This window comes from Bombina bombina, chromosome 5 (assembly GCF_027579735.1).
Source record: "Bombina bombina isolate aBomBom1 chromosome 5, aBomBom1.pri, whole genome shotgun sequence".
In the NCBI taxonomy this organism is placed as follows: Eukaryota; Metazoa; Chordata; class Amphibia; order Anura; family Bombinatoridae; genus Bombina; species Bombina bombina.
This window is the reverse complement of record NC_069503.1, coordinates 887512001-887531171: the sequence shown is the minus strand read 5'-3', so window position 1 is coordinate 887531171 and position 19171 is coordinate 887512001. Positions and strand designations below refer to the sequence as shown.

The window sequence follows — 19171 nt, the reverse complement described above, 5'->3', positions numbered from 1 at the left end:
GTGCAGAATTATATAACATTAGCTTAGCGCCAAGTTTCTATAGCAAAGGACTACAGAGATATTTTACTAAGAAAAATGAATTTTACAGAACGCCGCTCCTGGCTCTATTGAGCGGCTGTTTTTTTCTCCTAAGCACATCTGGGACTCGCTGTCTAGTCACAGCCAGACCGATCGCACTATTAAACTCAATATAGTTCGCTCTCGCTACCAGACTAGAGCAGGAGTGAGCTACATTGAGTTTAATACCGCGATCAGGCACGCTGTGACAGCGTGTCCGTGATGCGCTTAGGAGAAGAAAAACAGCCGCTCAGTAGAGCCAGTAGCGACATTCTTTAAAATTCAATTTTCTTAGTAAAATACATCTGTAGTCCTTTGCTATAGAAACTTGGCGCTAAGCAAATGTTATATAATTCTGCACTATGTGCAGAATTATATAGCAGCATTTGGTAGGTTTACTGTCCCTTTAATGTAGCACTAGCAATGAACTTCTAAAAACCCCACATTCCAGCATGTGAGCTCAAGTTTTTAACTGTTCTCCAAACGGCGCTCTAGCCATACGGCACTCACACAGTTTTATTTTGTGTGTACTGTAAGAGTAGAGCGCTGATTGGAGAACAGTTAAAAAAACGTCAGCCCTGCCCTTTTTACACATACTGGAAAGCAATATTATCAGAAGTTCACTTAGCGATTGCATTAAAAATGCCTTTAGACCCATTAATATTTTTATTGAATAAATATCCACTGGTCAAGTGTAAATTACGCTATGCGTAGTTATAAATTATGATTAACAGTGCCAAAGCTTTTGTACCAGCGAAAAAGAAGCAACCAAAAATCCCCTACTGTTACAGAATGGCGTGATAGAGTAACACTATCATTAGAAAGACCAGGAAGCATCACATCAGTGTTACAGCACATAACGCTACCTCCGCCATTTCACTTGCCTCATGGTTTGTTGCTTCAGTCCTGAGGTGTGCAGAGACTAGGAAGATGGCAGACTAGCAGGGCTCTTTTCTCTGGCCTATTCAGTCTGCAGTGCAAATCACAATGTTTTAAACAATTAAATGCAATTTTTAATGCAAAATGTATTCTTAAAAAATATTTTAATAAAACGCAATATTTCATCAAAAAAAATGTGATTTTTTTTTTTATTCTCCATATCACACAGCTTTAATATTCAGCGAAGCCTCTCTTCTCAATATTGCTTTTAAAAATTGAGAAACTTCAAATCATGGTTGGCTGGTGTTTATTCTCACTGTTATAATGTTGAATGCTGTCATTTTAGTCTAATATTATTGCATTTATTTATTTTAAGCATAGATTGATATGTTTTCAACCTTAACGTTTTCATGACTGAAAAATAGCATTACCTACTTTGCTAAATTGTTTGTTTCTTTGTCTTTATTTGAGGGATGTATCATTGTCTGAAGAAAAACAGAAGATAATGTTGCTAGAACGAGTAAGTAGACACTTTTCTCATGTCTATGAGCACTATTTACAATTCTCTAGATGGGCAAGGTTCACAGGCAGGGAACATATCCGCCCAGGAATGTGGCATGTATTCAGTGCCACCCCTCAGCTCTTGCGCAACCAGTCATGCAAGAGCAGGACTTGGTAATCACCCTGCTCGTATAAATCTGGGGTGATTTAAATCTGCTACCTCTAAGGTAGGGGAAAGGTTAGGAAGCATCAGTGTAGACTACTGCTTCTTAAATTGTGGTTTGCATGGTCACATGGGCCATTCATCTTTTTCCCCCTATATCTTGTAGTTCTGTACTAGAGATATACTTGGAAAATACTACTCTTATAACAACTGAAAAACAATACACACTATACTAACATTATAGACGGAGCTAGCCTAGATTGGCTCCTCCAAATAAGGCAAATGGTGAGTGGTGTTTGGCTCAACCAGTGGTTGTTATGAGATATGCTTTGTTTAAAATGTAGCTCATTTTGATGAGAGCTGATATAAATGTACTCAAGAACGTCTTAAAGGGATACTCAAGAGACTTTTTTTCTTTCATGAAGAGCATGCTATTTTAGGCAACTTTCTAATTTACTCCTATACTCAAATTTTCTTTGTTCTTTTGCTGTCTTTATGTGAAAAGCAGGAATGTAAAGCTTAGGAGCTGGCCCATTTTTGGTTCAGAACCCTGGGTACTGCTTTCTTATTGGTGACTACATTTAGCAAACCAATAAGCGTGTGCTACCCAGGTGCTGTTCCAAAAATGGACCAGCTCCTAAGCTTTACATTCCTGCTTTTCAAATAAAGATAGAAATTAGAAAGTTGCTTAAAACTGCATGCTGTAGTTGGGTTAGTATTCCTTTAAGACTATATGCAGCAGTGTTAACCACAGCAAACAGTCCAAAAAAACTTTCCTTAAAATAGATTCACATGCAATATAATCTTTAGGGAAAACAAGTGAGATAGACAGAGAGAGAGAGACTAAAGTTACTGATTCAGTCTCAAACAGTAAGGGAATTCAGCACTTTTTTAAAGGGAGTCTGTTTCATTGTCGTAATATTAAAACACTAAGTAGTGGGTTATATTTCATAGAAAACATTTGGATATATATTATTCAGCCTTTTTAAATGATTTTACCTTTTATTTCTTTTTTTAAACTTCCTTTTTGTACGATCACTGCCCTACAAGGGGTCTGGGGTCTCTACAGGAAGGAATGGTGAGTTTGATGTCATAATTCTTCTAGAGCAGTGTTTCCCAAACCCAGTCCTAAAGCCCATAACAGCCTATATATTTATTAAATCTTAACTAGAGCACAGGTGAAATAATCCGCTCACCCATCAGCTGGTTATTTCACCTGTACTCTAGTTAAGATATAATGAATATCCGGCCTGTTAATGGTCCAGAGGACTGGATTTGGGAAACGTGTTTCTAGAGTAACATGAACTGGTTTGCTATTCATTGAAAGTTAAGAGACAGGATGCCAGGTCCTGTCTATGCTCAGAAGAGGCAGAAAGCAACTTAAGTTAGCAAAATGCCAGTTGTTTGCTGTTCTTTACGCAGTCTGTTTCTTTTTACATTTAATTTGGTTTAGCATATTTGTTTTTACTAAAGGAGCACTGTTTCATTTCCCTTTAAATCTAAAAATGTGTATTCAATAGAAAATGTACAGATGATAAAACAAACAGTGGTGTACATCTTGCTGATCCTTTAGATAAATTAGAGAGATTTTTACAGCAGTGTTTATAACAGTGTTATACATATACTACATATACTACTAAAACACGCTCATGCTCCTGGCGTAAACTAAAACTTTTTTTTTTTTTAAGATTGAAGGCTTTATTAAAATCTCAAAATTTTTATTTTGACTTCCATGGCAATGCGTGTAAAATATACATTTTGAGATATAAATTGAGATAAATTGAGATAAAATTAATATAAGCCTTATAGGAACATTATTTCGAATAATCGTGTGACATTTAACCATCTTTTTCTTTATCATTTCAGACATTACAGTTAAAAGAAGAGGAGAATAAAAGATTAAATCAGAGATTGGTAAGAAATAATTGAAGGGACAAAAAAGCCTGTTGTGGAAGTACACAGTAAAATTTATACTGTTGCCTTTTTTAATCAGTGTAAAAATAACTTTTTCTCTGGGTCTGTTGGTGAACTATAACTTATGTACTTCCATAGTAATACCACAAGTTAACCTTGACGGTTCTGCAACCTTCTTTTATGTGCTATGCTCCTTTTAACAAACCTAATGAAATACGGGTATTTAATTGTTATTTAGCCTCAGAAATTTGCTGGGATTTTTTCTCCTGTTAGGTTGTTGTATAATATGGTTTCTGTACTACGAATTATGCAAATAGTTCATTTGTTAGTGAATTGTTTTATGGTTGCTTTATCAGCCCTTGGGTAGGACAGATTAGCAAACATCTTGTGATAGTCTTATAGAATATGGGTTAATGTATTCTTAGAATAACTAATCTCCATCTGTATCTATCTAATACTTATCTGTGGAATGATAAGCCTGTCCTAGGGAATAAAATATGGATAGGCTGTAAACTTCGAAAAGTGATTCCTGGTCATCCGATGCTTAAGAATAAGCTGTTCTTGCTCTACCAAATTCTTTATTAGTGGTGGAAACAGGATTGGGAGCATGCAGAAGGCAATAAAGAAGTGCCATATACAACGACAACCCTATAGAAATATGCATAAATAAGACAGATATGACATAACTTGGATATGGAACAGGAGGGATGTCTAGATATATTTAAATTTCTTCTACTAGATATGACGAGTCCACGGATTTCATCCTTACTTGTGGGATTTATCCTCCTGTTAACAGGAAGTGGCAAAGAGCACCACAGCAGAGCTGTATATATAGCTCCTCCCTTCCCTCCACCTCCAGTCATTCTCTTTGCCTGTGTTAGTAATAGGAAGAGGTAAAGTGAGGTGTTAGTTTTAGATTCTTCAATCAAGATTTTTTTTTATTTTAAAATGTTACCGGTGAGTACTATTTTTCTCAGGGAGATCTTTTTTCTGCCCTGAGGTTGATGATCTTAGCAAACGTTACTAAGATCCATTCTGGTTCCCACAGAGCTTCTGAAGGTAGTGCAAGAAAAATCTTCATTGTGGAGAACGGTGTCATGCTACAAGCAGCATTGAGGTATGTTCAGTCTTTCTCCAACATAGGTGTGTCCGGTCCACGGCGTCATCCTTACTTGTGGGATATTCTCTTCCCCAACAGGAAAATGGCAAAGAGCCCAGCAAAGCTGGTCACATGATCCCTCCTAGGCTCCGCCTTCCCCAGTCATTCTCTTTGCCGTTGTACAGGCAACATCTCCACGGAGATGGCTTAGAGTTTTTTAGTGTTTAACTGTAGTTTTTATTATTCAATCAAGAGTTTGTTATTTTAAAATAGTGCTGGTATGTACTATTTACTCTGAAACAGAAAAGAGATGAAGATTTCTGTTTGTAAGAGGAAAATGATTTTAGCAACCGTTACTAAAATCGATGGCTGTTTCCACACAGGACTGTTGAGAGGAATTAACTTCAGTTGGGGGAACAGTGAGCAGACTTTTGCTGCTTGAGGTATGACACATTCTAACAAGACGATGTAATGCTGGAAGCTGTCATTTTCCCTATGGGATCCGGTAAGCCATTTTTATTACAGAAAGAAAAAAAGGGCTTCACAAGGGCTTTTTAAGACTGTAGACATTTTCTGGGCTAAATCGATTTATATATACACATATTTTATACTCCATAGCCTTGAGGAATTATTTTAATCTTGGGAATTTTGTAAAATAACCGGCAGGCACTGTATTGGACACCTTATTCTCTAGGGGCTTTCCCTAATCATAGGCAGAGTCTCATTTTCGCGCCTGTATTGCGCACTTGTTTTTGAGAAGCATGACATGCAGATGCATGTGTGAGGAGCTCTGATACATAGAAAAGACTTTCTGAAGGCGTCATTTGGTATCGTATTCCCCTTTGGGCTTGGTTGGGTCTCAGCAAAGCAGATACCAGGGACTGTAAAGGGGTTAAATATAAAAACGGCTCCGGTTCCGTTATTATAAGGGTTAAAGCTTCCAAATTTGGTGTGCAATACTTTTAAGGCTTTAAGACACTGTGGTGAAATTTTGGTGAATTTTGAACAATTGCTTCATACTTTTTCGCAATTGCAGTAATAAAGTGTGTTCAGTTTAAAATTTAAAGTGACAGTAACGGTTTATTTTAAAACATTTTTTGTACTTTGTTATCAAGTTTTTGCCTGTTTAACATGTCTGAACTACCAGATAGACTGTGTTCTGAATGTGGGGAAGCCAAGGTTCCTTCTCATTTAAATAGATGTGATTTATGTGACACAAAATTTAGAGAAAATGATGCCCAAGATGATTCCTCAAGTGAGGGGAGTAAGCATGGTACTGCATCATCCCCTCCTTCGTCTACACCAGTCTTGCCCACACAGGAGGCCCCTAGTACATCTAGAGCGCCAATACTCCTTACTATGCAACAATTAACGGCTGTAATGGATAATTCTATCAAAAACATTTTAGCCAAAATGCCCACTTATCAGCGAAAGCGCGACTGCTCTGTTTTAGAAAATACTGAAGAGCATGAGGACGCTGATGATATTGGTTCTGAAGGGCCCCTACACCAGTCTGAGGGGGCCAGGGAGGTTTTGTCGGAGGGAGAAATTTCAGATTCAGGGAAAATTTCTCAACAAGCTGAACCTGATGTGATTATATTTAAATTTAAATTGGAACATCTCCGCGCTCTGCTTAAGGAGGTGTTATCCACTCTGGATGATTGTGAGAATTTGGTCATTCCAGAGAAACTATGTAAAATGGACAAGTTCCTAGAGGTCCCGGGGCCCCCCGAAGCTTTTCCTATACCCAAGCGGGTGGCGGACATTGTAAATAAAGAATGGGAAAGGCCCGGTATACCTTTCGTCCCTCCCCCCATATTTAAAAAATTGTTTCCTATGGTCGACCCCAGAAAGGACTTATGGCAGACAGTCCCCAAGGTCGAGGGGGCGGTTTCTACTCTAAACAAACGCACCACTATACCCATAGAAGATAGTTGTGCTTTCAAAGATCCTATGGATAAAAAATTAGAAGGTTTACTTAAAAAGATGTTTGTTCAGCAAGGTTACCTTCTACAACCAATTTCATGCATTGTTCCTGTCACTACAGCCGCGTGTTTCTGGTTCGATGAGCTAGAAAAGGCGCTTAATAGTAATTCTTCTTATGAGGAGATTATGGACAGAATTCGTGCTCTCAAATTGGCTAATTCTTTCACCCTAGACGCCACTTTGCAATTGGCTAGGTTAGCGGCGAAAAATTCTGGTTTTGCTATTGTGGCGCGCAGAGCGCTTTGGTTAAAATCTTGGTCAGCGGATGCGTCTTCCAAGAACAAATTGCTTAACATTCCTTTCAAGGGGAAAACGCTGTTTGGCCCTGACTTGAAAGAGATTATCTCCGATATCACTGGGGGCAAGGGCCACGCCCTTCCTCAGGATAGGTCTTTCAAGGCCAAAAATAAACCTAATTTTCGTCCCTTTCGCAGAAACGGACCAGCCCCAAGTGCTACGTCCTCTAAGCAAGAGGGTAATACTTCTCAAGCCAAGCCAGCCTGGAGACCAATGCAAGGCTGGAACAAAGGAAAGCAGGCCAAGAAACCTGCCACTGCTACCAAGACAGCATGAGATGTTGGCCCCCGATCCGGGACCGGATCTGGTGGGGGGCAGACTCTCTCTCTTCGCTCAGGCTTGGGCAAGAGATGTTCTGGATCCTTGGGCACTAGAAATAGTCTCCCAAGGTTATCTTCTGGAATTCAAGGGGCTTCCCCCAAGGGGGAGGTTCCACAGGTCTCAATTGTCTTCAGACCACATAAAAAAACAGGCATTCTTACATTGTGTAGAAGACCTGTTAAAAATGGGAGTGATTCATCCTGTTCCATTAGGAGAACAAGGGATGGGGTTCTACTCCAATCTGTTCGTAGTTCCCAAAAAAGAGGGAACATTCAGACCTATCTTAGATCTCAAGATCCTAAACAAGTTTCTCAAGGTTCCATCGTTCAAAATGGAAACCATTCGAACAATTCTTCCTTCCATCCAGGAAGGTCAATTCATGACCACAGTGGATTTAAAGGATGCGTATCTACATATTCCTATCCACAAGGAACATCATCGGTTCCTAAGGTTCGCATTCCTGGACAAGCATTACCAGTTTGTGGCACTTCCGTTCGGATTAGCCACTGCTCCAAGGATTTTCACAAAGGTACTAGGGTCCCTTCTAGCGGTGCTAAGACCAAGGGGCATTGCAGTAGTACCTTACTTGGACGACATTCTGATTCAAGCGTCGTCCCTTCCTCAAGCAAAGGCTCACACGGACATTGTCCTGGCCTTTCTCAGATCTCACGGATGGAAAGTGAACGTAGAAAAAAGTTCTCTATCTCCGTCAACAAGGGTTCCCTTCTTGGGAACAATAATAGACTCCTTAGAAATGAGGATTTTTCTGACAGAGGCCAGAAAATCAAAACTTCTAAACTCTTGTCAAATACTTCATTCTGTTCCTCTTCCTTCCATAGCGCAGTGCATGGAAGTAATAGGTTTGATGGTAGCGGCAATGGACATAGTTCCTTTTGCGCGCATTCATCTAAGACCATTACAACTGTGCATGCTCAGTCAGTGGAATGGGGACTATACAGACTTGTCTCCGACGATACAAGTAAATCAGAGGACCAGAGATTCACTCCGTTGGTGGCTGTCCCTGGACAACATGTCACAGGGGATAAGCTTCCGCAGACCAGAGTGGGTCATTGTCACGACCGACGCCAGTCTGGTGGGCTGGGGCGCGGTCTGGGGACCCCTGAAAGCTCAGGGTCTTTGGTCTCGGGAAGAATCTCTTCTACCGATAAATATTCTGGAACTGAGAGCGATACTCAATGCTCTCAAGGCTTGGCCTCAGCTAGCAAAGGCCAAGTTCATACGGTTTCAATCAGACAACATGACGACTGTTGCGTACATCAACCATCAGGGGGGAACAAGGAGTTCCCTGGCGATGGAAGAAGTGACCAAAATCATTCAATGGGCGGAGACTCACTCCTGCCACTTGTCTGCAATCCACATCCCAGGAGTGGAAAATTGGGAAGCGGATTTTCTGAGTCGTCAGACATTTCATCCGGGGGAGTGGGAACTCCATCCGGAAATCTTTGCCCAAATTACTCAATTGTGGGGCATTCCAGACATGGATCTGATGGCCTCTCGTCAGAACTTCAAGGTTCCTTGCTACGGGTCCAGATCCAGGGATCCCAAGGCGACTCTAGTAGATGCACTAGTAGCACCTTGGACCTTCAAACTAGCTTATGTATTCCCGCCGTTTCCTCTCATCCCCAGGCTGGTAGCCAGGATCAATCAGGAGAGAGCATCGGTGATCTTGATAGCCCCTGCGTGGCCACGCAGGACTTGGTATGCAGACCTGGTGAATATGTCATCGGCTCCACCATGGAAACTACCTTTGAGACGAGACCTTCTTGTTCAAGGTCCGTTCGAACATCCGAATCTGGTCTCACTCCAACTGACTGCTTGGAGATTGAACGCTTGATCTTATCAAAGCGAGGGTTCTCAGATTCTGTCATTGATACTCTTGTTCAGGCCAGAAAGCATGTAACTAGAAAAATTTACCACAAAATATGGAAAAAATATATCTGTTGGTGTGAATCTAAAGGATTCCCTTGGGACAAGGTAAAGATTCCTAAGATTCTATCCTTTCTTCAAGAAGGTTTGGAGAAAGGATTATCTGCTAGTTCCTTGAAGGGACAGATTTCTGCCTTGTCTGTGTTACTTCACAAAAAGCTGGCAGCTGTGCCAGATGTTCAAGCCTTTGTTCAGGCTCTGGTTAGAATCAAGCCTGTTTACAAACCTTTGACTCCTCCTTGGAGTCTCAATTTAGTTCTTTCAGTTCTTCAGGGGGTTCCGTTTGAACCCTTACATTCCGTTGATATTAAGTTATTATCTTGGAAAGTTTTGTTTTTGGTTGCAATTTCTTCTGCTAGAAGAGTTTCAGAATTATCTGCTCTGCAGTGTTCTCCTCCTTATCTGGTGTTCCATGCAGATAAGGTGGTTTTACGTACTAAACCTGGTTTTCTTCCAAAAGTTGTTTCTAACAAAAACATTAACCAGGAGATAGTTGTGCCTTCTTTGTGTCCGAATCCAGTTTCAAAGAAGGAACGTTTGTTGCACAATTTGGATGTTGTTCGTGCTCTAAAATTCTATTTAGATGCTACAAAGGATTTTAGACAAACATCTTCCTTGTTTGTTGTTTATTCTGGTAAAAGGAGAGGTCAAAAAGCAACTTCTACCTCTCTCTCTTTTTGGATTAAAAGCATCATCAGATTGGCTTATGAGACTGCCGGACGGCAGCCTCCTGAAAGAATCACAGCTCATTCCACTAGGGCTGTGGCTTCCACATGGGCCTTCAAGAACGAGGCTTCTGTTGATCAGATATGTAAGGCAGCGACTTGGTCTTCACTGCACACTTTTACTAAATTTTACAAGTTTGATACTTTTGCTTCTTCTGAGGCTATTTTTGGGAGAAAGGTTTTGCAAGCCGTGGTGCCTTCCATCTAGGTGACCTGATTTGCTCCCTCCCTTCATCCGTGTCCTAAAGCTTTGGTATTGGTTCCCACAAGTAAGGATGACGCCGTGGACCGGACACACCTATGTTGGAGAAAACAGAATTTATGTTTACCTGATAAATTACTTTCTCCAACGGTGTGTCCGGTCCACGGCCCGCCCTGGTTTTTTAATCAGGTCTGATAATTTATTTTCTTTAACTACAGTCACCACGGTATCATATGGTTTCTCCTATGCAAATATTCCTCCTTTACGTCGGTCGAATGACTGGGGAAGGCGGAGCCTAGGAGGGATCATGTGACCAGCTTTGCTGGGCTCTTTGCCATTTTCCTGTTGGGGAAGAGAATATCCCACAAGTAAGGATGACGCCGTGGACCGGACACACCGTTGGAGAAAGTAATTTATCAGGTAAACATAAATTCTGTTTTTATTTCTGCGGAGACTTGTTATATCAGAACTGGCTGACATTATTCCCTGTAAGGGAAGGGGTAAGCAGTAGACCTATATGGATTAGTGTGTTACTGAAATTACTGTTTTATACATATTGATTACTACGGTTATGTATCTCAATAGGGGCTTGACACTGGGAGAGGCAGCTGTGACACTTTATATATTTAATATTTGGTGATATGTGTGAGTGAAGGGGACCACGAGGCTTATTAAAACCGCTTCCCATGCGGTTATGGAGACAGTTGATGTGACGTCCATGATGGGCAGGGCCTATTTCGCACGCTCAGACGCGCAGTTTTCTCCTCTCTAGAAGGCAGCAGGCACTAGCTCCGGTGGGGCCTAAAGTTGAATTTGTGTCACCGGATCGTTATTGAGTCAATCTTGAGTACCCTGGGGGCAGGTAGGTGCCACAGCAGAGCTGTGCAGGGGCTGTTATCGTTGTTTAAAGTTTATTTACAAAATAAAAAGACTCTTTAAAAGAGGATTTAGCCTTTTTCTCAAATCCTGCAATAATTTTTGCCAAATTTGAACTGTTCTGTATAATTTTTTAGTGCTAAAAAAAAAATCGTTTTTGGTGCAGTACAGAAAAATTGTTGCGCTTTTATTATTTAAAGGCGCAGTACATTTTTTTCTAAAAATTCTTTGAATCAATAAATAAGGTTAAAAACGACTATTGTGGCTATTGCTAGTCTGTTTAACATGTCTGTCCTTGAGGAAACTCCTTGTTCTATGTGTTTAGAGGCCATTGTGGAACCCCCTCTTACTTTGTGTACCTCTTGTACTGAAAGGGCCTTACAATGTAAAAAGCATATTTTATGTAAAGAAAGTGTGCCTAAGGATGATTCTCAGTCTGAAGAGAATCAGGATATGCCACCAAATTCTCCCCAAGTGTCACAACCTTTAACGCTCACCCAAGCGACGATGAGTTCCTCAACCTCGTCTAATTAATTTACTCTGCAGGATATGGCTGCAGTTATGTCAACTACCCTTACAGAGGTATTATCTAAGTTACCAGTGTTACAGGGCAAATGCAGTAGGACAGGAATCAGTGTGAATACTGAGTCCTCTGATGCTTTGTTGGCTATTTACGATGTACCCTCGCAGGGATCTGAGTTGGGGTCAGGGAACTTTTGTCTGAGGGAGAACTTTCGGAATCGCGGAGTGTGTTACCTCAGACAGATTCGGACGTCATGTCCTTTAAATTTAAGCTGGAACACCTCCGCCTGTTACTTAGGGAGGTCTTAGGGACTCTGGATAACTGTGACCCTATTATGGTACCACCAGAGAAATTGTGTAAGATGGACAAATATCTGGAAGTTCCCGCTTACACTGATGTTTTCCGGTTACCAAGAGAATCTCGGAGATTATCAAGAAGGAGTGGGACAGACCGGGTATACCGTTCTCTCCTCCTCCTAATTTTAAGAAAATGTATCCCATATCAGACACCATTCGGGACTCTTGGCAAAGTATCCCTAAGGTGGAGGGAGCTATATCTACCCTGGCTAAGCGTACAACTATTCCTATTGAGGACAGCTGTGCTTTCAAAGACCCTATGGATAAGAAATTAGAGAGTCTTCTAAAGAAATTATTTATTCATCAGGGTTTCCTTTTACAACCGACAGCCTGCATTGTTCCAGTTACTACTGCAGCGGCTTTCTGGTTTGATGCCTTAGAAGAGTCTCTTAAAATTGAGACCCCTATAGAGGATATTTTAGATAGAATTAAGGCTCTCAAGCTAGCTAATTCTTTTATCACAGATGCCGCCTTTCAAATTGCTAAGCTGGCGGCTAAAAATGCAGGATTTGCCATTTTAACTCGTAGAGCGTTATAGTTAAAATCATGGTCTGCCGATGTGTCATCTAATTTAAAGCTCTTGGCTATTCCTTTCAAGGGTAAGACCCTATTCGTGCCTGAGTTGAATGAAATCATTTCTGACATAGTTAGTTGTAGTAGGTGGCGCAAAACAAGTTGCTATTCCCAATGTGTCTTACTGTAAATATGTGTGATAATATGTGGGCTCAATATATGTTAATGTTTTGATGAGTCCTAATTTTATATTCTCTTTTGGAAAAAAATGGATGTCGAAACTATTTAAGAAATAAATATGATCCTTTATTTGATTATGGTAAATTTACCCAATAGTAGTGATGCTAAAAGTACAGTTAAACAAAAATTATTACAATTCCTTCAAAGTTTAAAAAAATGACACCGGTGTCTCTATGTATAAAAATGTACATAATATATAAAAAATAAATTAAATTAAAATAATAACGTTGAAATCTTATAATTTATACAGTTTTGGGTTTATCACAAGTTGTAATTTCTAACAGAATGTTTGTAGATACAATTTTATAGTGGATTAAACAATAGTTGCTGTATAGTTCATATAGGATACTTTGTTTCAAGTTCAGCTTTGCAATTGAGATCTTATCTTAGGCAACTATATATCAAATGTAGAGGTATGTTGGTGCGATTTTTATCACACTATAATATAAGTATACAAATTAGTACCTTGAAGTGTATCTGTTTGATATCACTTTTGTGAGATAATTGCGGTTAAATAAACGCCGCTATGCCAGTGTTTTGATTAAGTTTCAAGATCAAGCTGGTGGCAGTTCTATATGAGCTGCTGGCGGTTAAATAAATGCCGCTTTGGTTTCCTCTTATTAGGTGGGCTTATCTGTTTTCTGCGAGAAAATTCACTTTTATATAAGTGTTTGGGTAGTTGTCGTGGCCGCTCAGTTACCTTATCCTTTGTCGGTCAGTGACCGATCGCGCTCTTAAGGGTTTCTTGGTGGGATCTTCGTTGCGGTTAAGTGCTAACCGTTTGCTGATGTTTTTTAAGTATCTCCGGTTTTTCTATTCTGTGGCTTGTCTGTCGGTCAGTGACCGATCACGATGGTATGGTTGTTGGATAACCTCCTGATGTGGAATTTTTGCATGCCTTTCCGGTCTGTTGTTCCCAGGTTTCTTAGATGTCGGTCAGTGACCGATCTGGGTGCTGAAATGTGGTTGTTGGGATAAGTTGAAAGTTTGTAGGATAAGTAGAAAAAGGATTTCTAGTTATCAATGTGATCTTTGCGGTTAAATATATGCCGCTCAGTGGGAACTTGAATATTTCAACTGGGTATAGCTGGTATTCACTTTGTCTTCTCAAATCCTGTGCAGGTGTGCTCTGGTATCAACATGTTTCGGCTGGACAGCCTTTTTCAAGATACCAGATGTGGGGATTCAAAGGCTATTTAAAGCCTCTCTAATTTAGCAATAAATGACTAATTGATGATATACATAAAATCAAAAAAATCAGGAACAATTATAAAATGCTGTTTTATTATATAACATAGGTATCCTTGGGTCTTAATTATAATATAGTTGGGTGTTTTTATGTAGCGATAAACATTTTATATGATTACTTTTAAAATAGAGAAAGATATTATATATCTTAATGTCAATTACTTTTAGAGTGTATATTTTAGTCACTTTATGAAACCATGGATATTTTTAAAAGGTTTCTGTAATTAGAGCGTAATATTAGAGTGAAATAATTTGTCTATACTTATCGTTGTATGGATATTTTAACCATAAAATATAGTTAAAACGGGGCCAATGGTGAAATTAGAATTTAGTGAAATAAAAGTTAGATGGGCCAAAAGAGAATATAAATTTAAGTGAATCTTTTGACTCTAGTTTGAATGTTTCTATTTGTTATCTGTGGGCTACAATAACCAGATAGTGGGTATTGTAAAAATATAGTAAAGAGCTGTATGATCCAATGAGTGTGTTGTACCAATACTTTTCTAGTTTTTGTGGATATTAGTATTATCGGATGAGAGATTAGCCTTCTTGTATGAATTTTTATAATTATTGTAGGAATTTTAAAATTTCAAGTTGTTTGTCCTTAGACTGTAAAACTAAGTTGTAATTTTGTCAAATATATATATATATATTATTTTAGAATTCTATTGTATTTAATCAACTTGGTTTGTTAGTGTGATGGCTTGGTTTTTATGATCTTAATCTTTATAAAAATGGCCTATGTGTTAGTTTAAATTTCAAGTGGTGTGTCCTTAGACTGTAAAACTATATATTTATTTATGATATATATATATATATATATATATAGATATATATATATATATTTTCTTGAGTAGTTTTATTATGTTTAGTAAATATCTTTAATGGTGTGTTTGCGTGTTTTCGTGTCTATACTTATCGTTGTATGGATATTTTAACCATAAAATGGGGCCAATTGTGAAATAAAAATTAGTGAAATAAAAGTTAGTCATGTCATGTATGCAAATCATGCAAATTTAGCACCAAAACCAAAAAGGTAAAATCTAATGTAACCCAGAAAGAACTGAAGATTAATGACACCATAAGATGCACTGACACCAACATAATCTATTTAATTCAGTGCTCATGTAAACTACAGTACCTAGGTCAAACGGGAAGGAAACTGAAAGAAAGAATAAGAGAACACATCAGATGCATAGAAAAAGAAAAAGATAATACCAGACTTTATGCCCACTTTAAAGAATTCCACAAAGGTAACCCAAATGACATGAAATTTTGGGGCATTAAGAAAATAAAGACAGATGGTAGAGGCGGAAATATGGAAAAAAAGCTACTATACCATGAAGCAGAATTGATTTTCAAAATGAAAACTCTACACCCAAAAGGCCTCAATAGCGAACTAGACCTCAATGCAATTCTATAAGATAAATATCACGAAAACACGCAGACACCATTAAAACATATTTACTAAACATAATAAAACTACTCAAGAAAATATATATGTATATATATATATGTATATATGTATATATATATATATATATATATATATATATATATATATATGTATATGTATATATATATATATATATATATATATGTATATAAAAAATAATAATAAAAAAAATATATAGTTTTACAGTCTAAGGACACACCACTTGAAATTTAAACTAACACATAGGCCATTTTTATAAAGATTAAGATCATAAAAACCAAGCCATCACACTAACAAACCAAGTTGATTAAATACAATAGAATTCTAAAATAAAATATATATATATTTGACAAAATTATCACTAAGTTTTACAGTCTAAGGACAAACAACTTGAAATTTTAAAATTCCTACAATAATTATAAAAATTCATACAAGAAGGCTAATCTCTCATCCGATAATACTAATATCCACAAAAACTAGAAAAGTATTGGTACAACACACTCATTGGATCATACAGCTCTTTACTATATTTTTACAATACCCACTATCTGGTTATTGTAGCCCCACAGATAACAAATAGAAACATTCAAACTAGAATCAAAAGATTCACTTAAATTTATGTTCTCTTTTGGCCCATCTAACTTTTATTTCACTAATTTTTATTTCACTAATTTTTATTTCACAATTGGCCCCATTTTATGTTTAAAATATCCATACAACGATAAGTATAGACATGAAAACACGCAAACACACCATTAAAACATATTTACTAAACATAATAAAACTACTCAAGAAAAAATATATATATATATATATATATATCATAAATAAATATATAGTTTTACAGTCTAAGGACACACCACTTGAAATTTAAACTAACACATAGGCCATTTTTATAAAGATTAAGATCATAAAAACCAAGCCATCACACTAACAAACCAAGTTGATTAAATACAATAGAATTCTAAAATAAAATATATATATTTGACAAAATTACAACTTAGTTTTACAGTCTAAGGACAAACAACTTGAAATTTTAAAATTCCTACAATAATTATAAAAATTCATACAAGAAGGCTAATCTCTCATCCGATAATACTAATATCCACAAAAACTAGAAAAGTATTGGTACAACACACTCATTGGATCATACAGCTCTTTACTATATTTTTACAATACCCACTATCTGGTTATTGTAGCCCACAGATAACAAATAGAAACATTCAAACTAGAGTCAAAAGATTCACTTAAATTTATATTCTCTTTTGGCCCATCTAACTTTTATTTCACTAAATTCTAATTTCACCATTGGCCCCGTTTTAACTATATTTTATGGTTAAAATATCCATACAACGATAAGTATAGACAAATTATTTCACTCTAATATTACGCTCTAATTACAGAAACCTTTTAAAAATATCCATGGTTTCATAAAGTGACTAAAATATACACTCTAAAAGTAATTGACATTAAGATATATAATATCTTTCTCTATTTTAAAAGTAATCATATAAAATGTTTATCGCTACATAAAAACACCCAACTATATTATAATTAAGACCCAAGGATACCTATGTTATATAATAAAACAGCATTTTATAATTGTTCCTGATTTTTTTGATTTTATGTATATCATCAATTAGTGATTTATTGCTAAATTAGAGAGGCTTTAAATAGCCTTTGAATCCCCACATCTGGTATCTTGAAAAAGGCTGTCCAGCCGAAACATGTTGATACCAGAGCACACCTGCACAGGATTTGAGAAGACAAAGTGAATACCAGCTATACCCAGTTGAAATATTCAAGTTCCCACTGAGCGGCATATATTTAACCGCAAAGATCACATTGATAACTAGAAATCCTTTTTCTACTTATCCTACAAACTTTCAACTTATCCCAACAACCACATTTCAGCACCCAGATCGGTCACTGACCGACATCTAAGAAACCTGGGAACAACAGACCGGAAAGGCACGCAAAAATTCCACATCAGGAGGTTATCCAACAACCATACCATCGTGATCGGTCACTGACCGACAGACAAGCCACAGAATAGAAAAACCGGAGATACTTAAAAAACATCAGCAAACGGTTAGCACTTAACCGCAACGAAGATCCCACCAAGAAATCCTTAAGAGCGCGATTGGTCACTGACCGACAAAGGATAAGGTAACTGAGCGGCCACGACAACTACCCAAACACTTATATAAAAGTGAATTTTCTCGCAGCAAACAGATAAGCCCACCTAATAAGAGGAAACCAAAGCGGCATTTATTTAACCGCCAGCAGCTCATATAGAACTGCCACCAGCTTGATCTTGAAACTTAATCAAAACACTGGCATAGCGGCGTTTATTTAACCACAATTATCTCACAAAGTGATATCAAACAGATACACTTCAAGGTACTAATTTGTATACTTATATTATAGTGTGATAAAAATTGCACCAACATACCTCTACATTTGATATATAGTTGCCTAAGATAAGATCTCAATTGCATAGCTGAACTTGAAACAAAGTATCCTATATGAACTATACAGCAACTATTGTTTTATCCACTATAAAATTGTATCTACAAACATTCTGTTAGAAATTACAACTTGTGATAAACCCAAAACTGTATAAATTATAAGATTTCAACGTTATTATTTTAATTTAATTTATTTTTTATATATTATGTACATTTTTATACATAGAGACACCGGTGTCATTTTTTAAACTTTGAAGGAATTGTAATAATTTTTGTTTAACTGTACTTTTAGCATCACTACTATTGGGTAAATTTACCATAATCAAATAAAGGATCATATTTATTTCTTAAATAGTTTCGACATCCATTTTTTTCCAAAAGAGAATATAAAATTAGGACTCATCAAAACATTAACATATATTGAGCCCACATATTATCACACATATTTACAGTAAGACACATTGGGAATAGCAACTTGTTTTGCGCCACCTACTACAACTAACTATAACTCTTTAAACTTTGGGATAAAGTTTACTTCAGGTGTGCTAGATTCCCCACCAGCTAGACAGTCTTAACCTACCAAACAATCATTTCTGACATTACTGGAGGTAAAGGTCATCTTCTACCTCAGGATAAGTCTGTTAAGATCAGGGGTAAACAAAATAATTTTCGTTCCTTTTTCGGAACTTTAAAGGAGTACCCTCTTCTTCCTCTTCCTCCACAAAACAGGAAGGGAATTTTGCTCAGGCCAAGGGTAAACAACCCAAGAAGCCCGCTACTGCTACCAAGACAGCATGAAGGGGCGGCCCCCGATCTAGTAGGGGGCAGACTTTCTCTCTTTGCCCAGGCTTGGGCAAGAGATGTTCAGGACCCCTGGGCACTAGAAATCGTGACCCACGGGTATCAACTGGAATTGAAAAGTTTTCTACCAAGAGGGAGATTTCTTCTTTCACGATTGTCTGTAGACCAGATAAAAAGAGAGGCGTTCTTACGTTGTGTACAAGACCTCTCTACTATGGGAGTAATTTGTCCTGTTCCAAGACTAGAACAGGGACAGGGGTTTTACTCAAATCTTTTCGTGGTTCCTAAAAAAGAAGGAACGTTCAGACCTATTTTAGATCTCAAGAGTCTAAACAAGTTTCTCAGAGTCCCATCTTTCAAGATGGAGACTATCCGAACAATTTTACTAATGATCCAGGAGGGTCAATATATGACTACTGTGGACTTGAAGGATGCATACCTTCCTTCATATTCCTATCCACAAGGATCATCATCAGTACCTAAGGTTTGCCTTCCTGGACAAACATTTTCAGTTTGTGGCTCTTCCCTTCGGGTTGGCCACAGCACCCAGCATCTTCACGAAGGTTCTAGCGTCCCTTCCGGCGGTTCTCAGGCCACGGGCATGGCAGTGGCGCCTT

The 19171-nt window shown here is 37.8% G+C and overlaps 1 protein-coding gene across 1 annotated transcript in view; it reads left to right on the top strand.

The window, feature by feature from the left end:
• The window catches only part of RB1CC1 (RB1 inducible coiled-coil 1), a gene marked incomplete in the record, with an annotated part of 595085 nt that overhangs the window by 404737 nt on the left and 171177 nt on the right, over nt 1-19171 (top strand). The window contains 2 exon segments of the mRNA XM_053715035.1: nt 1408-1456; nt 3467-3514. Coding sequence (XP_053571010.1) covers nt 1408-1456; nt 3467-3514 — 97 coding nt within the window.